General features: G+C 39.2%; 1 protein-coding gene across 1 annotated transcript; it reads left to right on the forward strand.

The window, feature by feature from the left end:
• The first annotated feature begins 551 nt into the window (after positions 1–551).
• On the forward strand, positions 552–3618 carry fam110c (family with sequence similarity 110 member C). The gene has a single exon (XM_020632831.3). The coding sequence runs from the start codon at positions 795–797 to the stop codon at positions 1815–1817; it is 1023 nt and encodes a 340-aa protein (XP_020488487.2). The 5' UTR covers positions 552–794; the 3' UTR covers positions 1818–3618.
• Positions 3619–3992: the final 374 nt, after the last annotated feature.

Here is a 3992-nt window from a genome sequence, read left to right on the forward strand (position 1 = left end):
TGTGTAGGACAGGTCCTCTGATTGAGCTGTTTGTTTTAAATCATTGTAGACACATTTTTTCGGTTTGGTTTCAGGAGCATTAATGGGGCCACAAGTGGGGATCTTGTGTTACCATTTATTCTAAAAAAACACTGCTGTGTGTTATTCAGTTGAGTACAGTTACTGAGTAACTGTACTCAACTGACAGTTTGACAGTCGACTTTTGGAATTGCACAACACTGCTTTGTTGATGGCTTTGACTCATAACTACAATCTACCTGACTTAAACAATCCCTGCAAGAGATATCCTATTCCATGATTCAAGGATGAATATCATTGTTTAAACACCTTTTTTCACAACATTCACACTGCAACAAGCACCAAGCCCATTTGATGATGAGTCAGTCTGGTGAATGAGTCTATAAAAGACACTGGAGAAGTCTTTGGAATGACAGAAACTAGTTTCCTCTGTGGGAGCTAAAGCAAGATTTTTTCCTGTATTGGGCAACAAGGATAAAGGCCTAAGTTTCTACCTGTAGGCGAGGAGGAAAACTGTGCAGCAGTGTCAGCTTTCTCTGTTCTCACTTGTGATAGTATCAGGTGTACTTTGAACAGGCTTGTGTTTGGTTAAAACTAGCCTCACGCAGAAATGGGTGGGGTAATGTGATGTGTGCTTGAAGAGACAAGGTGAAGTCTTCTATTAGTGTTACATGCTCAGGCAAAGGACAGGCTTGAATGGAATATTTTCTTCGAACGAAGAAGTCAACACAAGCCAAAGGATTATCCTCTTCTTGGATATAATTGATTAAACCACAATGGATACAGCCAGTGATACAACAAAAATCCTGGAGAAGGGTCCTGAGTACCTAAGAAAGCAAATGGAGCTGGAGAGTGAGACGAAAGGACACATGAGTGCTGTGGAGAGGCTCGCTGCCAGCAAACTGAAATACGTCAAAAGCCTACAGGTGGTCAACTCCACTCAGGAGCCTGTGATCAGCATTGGATCCGGTTCTGTGAGCAGCACTGGGTCTTCTAATCGGAGCTCCAACCGTAGCGGGAATTTTAACACCTCAAATGCCTCAATTGCAGCTACTTGTGGTTCACTTAACTCCTCACCGGTGCAGGTACGTCGGTCGAGCTCCAAAAATCGACCAGACTCACTTCTAATTTACAGACAGAAATGTGAGTTACTGAGAGGGTCAGCAAACAATAGAAAACACCGTAGAACATTCAAGCTGCAGCAGAAAAATGTTCCTTTACCAGAGGCATCAGATAAAGAGACTGAAGGTGGGGTCACAGTGAAAATCACCACACCTGAGGGAACAGCAAAGGAATGCAGCTCTCATACAGATGTGAGGAGGAGAAACGGAGAAGGAGAACAACAATGTTCAGGAAACAGTGATTCTTGGACAAAGGTGACTGGTGGGAACAAATCTGCTGTTCTGCTTGCGGTTCCTGAGGTTGAAAGGAGGCCTGGAAAAGGGGTCAGTCGATCACACTCCGACATCAGCTCCAGGTACTCCAAAAACTTTGCAGACTTTGATGCTTTTTTCAAGTACTGCGGGCTGGACGGTGAGGTCATCGAGTCTTTGGGTAAGAAGAACTTCTCCTGTCACTCCGACGAAATATCTACAACCATCCGTAGTGCCAGTGTCTCTACGGACGACGGGACTTTCTCCAGGCACAGCGGTGGCAGCGACGGGCTGCAGAAGGATGAGTTACAAGAAAAGATACATCAGGGGACGTCGGTTATTGAGCGCAATGCACGGATTATCAAGTGGCTATACAGCTGCAAAAATGCCAGTGAGACTGGGAAAAAGTTAAGAGATCTGGATTGAGATTATCAATCTTTTTTCTACAGAGGCCACATAAGCAAAAACTATTGTTTCTGAATGACAAAAGCTAATGCAATTTTACGCTTAAAATGTTGCATGTGTCTGTGTGTCTATGGGCATATATCATTGTTTTATTTGTATGTGAGCGCCAATATCAGCACACACCTGTTAGAAGAAAGTCAGATTTAGCATCTTTGCTTTTGTTCAAACTTCAATAGCTGTCAAACATACAGCAAAAAAAAAAACATTAATTTCATTTTATTCTCATAGTGTTATCTTGTCACGTGCAATGACACACAGATTTGTCACACAGCTGCAGGTCGAAGGTCAAAACTATGTGCGTATTTGCACACTTGGATACATTTCAATAGCAGGAGTGATATTAAGCTAACATGAGTTAGTGGCAAAAAAATACAGCCACAATGATAACTAATAAAAATAAAAAAAACACATTCATTTTCAATTTATGGTACATTTATTATTATTTTTTCTGTTTTGTTTTTTTGGTCCAGATCCTGCATGGTAGTTAGTGAAAAATATTTTTTTAAACTGGCAACCAAAAGATTTGTTGTTAATTAGTCTTACAACAGACCTATGAAACATGTATACATAATCTGTCATCACTTTAAAAACGACTTGCTATGTATGAAACAGTCATAAAAGGTAGTATTAATAGAGAGTGCAATTCTAGATGAAGGTCTACAGCACGTGCGATAACATAAAAATTAATTCTGAAAAATAAATTCAGCAGGAAATGGGGCCAGTAAAAACATGAAATATGCGACCTGTCTTTTTAATCCAATGAGTGTAGTTCTCTTCACGTGAAAGGTAAACATTCCATCATAGACACACACACACACAAACAAATATTCACAGTTACTTTAACTGTTACTGAAAAAGTGTAAGTGAGAAGAATCTGGCCCTCCCAAATTGTGGTTCCAAGATTTGCATTAAGAGTAAAAGAAAATATTTCTAAAGCAATCAGATTTAACTACAGCCAGACACAAACACTTATAAGTTGTGGTTATTTTCCAGCCAAAGAATCATGTTCGCACAGTTTTGTGTGAGAGGAATGTACTTAATAATCTGATAGGCTTAAATCCAGTGACCTGTGTAACTGTATCTCCACTTCCCTCCCAATCTGTGTCTGTGTTTTCTCCTCTCCACTCTCTCCCTTTTGTCTTTTAGCCAAACTTTCTTTACAGATCAAAGCTGTGAGGCTGTAACATGAGCGAGGGAAAAATCAAATGACAGACTGATCCAATTATAACCCATTCTGTTTCTCTCACACACATGCAGCAATAAACAATATATATATATGAGCAGTTGTACCGCTCAGCAGCACTGTGGAAGACACACATTCCATTTCTCCTGAGGCCTGACTGCCTAATTCAATTCCAAGCAAGTCATGTCCTGCCTTCTCTACATGTGCTGCCAGAACTTGCTCAGATGTTGCTATCAGGTTGTGTTTCAGTAAGGATCTAAATTGCACTTTTCTTCAGTAGAATAATAGTAGGCTATGCGTTTCAATCTACAGATATGTATCGAAATTGCATGACATGTGAATACTGGCTAAAAATTTCAGAAACTTACAATTCTGAAGGCTTTTAAGTGCCTTCGTTATTGTACTTTGAACATATAAACCTGTGGATCTGGTAGGAAGATGTGCGCTCAGATTTTACTGTAAAAGCTTTGGCAGATGTAAATGAAACACTGTTCTATGGGTTTGGTGCTGACATGTGCATCATCTTATACTGGAGTATTTGCGAAAAATGCTACACAAATAAAGTGGTTGATAATTGTTCTTAGAGTATTGTTTATTAAGTGTTCTCATGGTGAAAAGCTGTTGCACATCTCGTTATATATTTAAGGCAGGTCCAAAAAAAAAAATAGAGACAGCCTATGATGACTCAACGATTGAAAGAATTTGTTGTTGAATAAAAGTTTTGGTTTCCTGATTCCAGAACGCAGATACTCTTCTGATTATCAACAATGTTCAAAAATGAAATCATTTTTTTTTATTTTAAAATGAGAGGAGAGCTAAAATCAGAGATAATTCAGCCATGATATATAACAGGACCTATTATGAATAGTATTTATATATGCCCATAAATAACACCTAAGTAGATGTCAAGAGAAGCACAGTGTATTACAAGGTTAGTGATTTAAAAATGTTCT

This window comes from Labrus bergylta, chromosome 15, assembly GCF_963930695.1.
Source record: "Labrus bergylta chromosome 15, fLabBer1.1, whole genome shotgun sequence".
In the NCBI taxonomy this organism is placed as follows: Eukaryota; Metazoa; Chordata; class Actinopteri; order Labriformes; family Labridae; genus Labrus; species Labrus bergylta.

What these genes read in the sequence shown, in the direction of transcription:
- fam110c (XM_020632831.3), top strand. Translation starts at nt 795, where the DNA reads ATGGATACAGCCAGTGATACAACAAAAATCCTGGAGAAGGGTCCTGAG.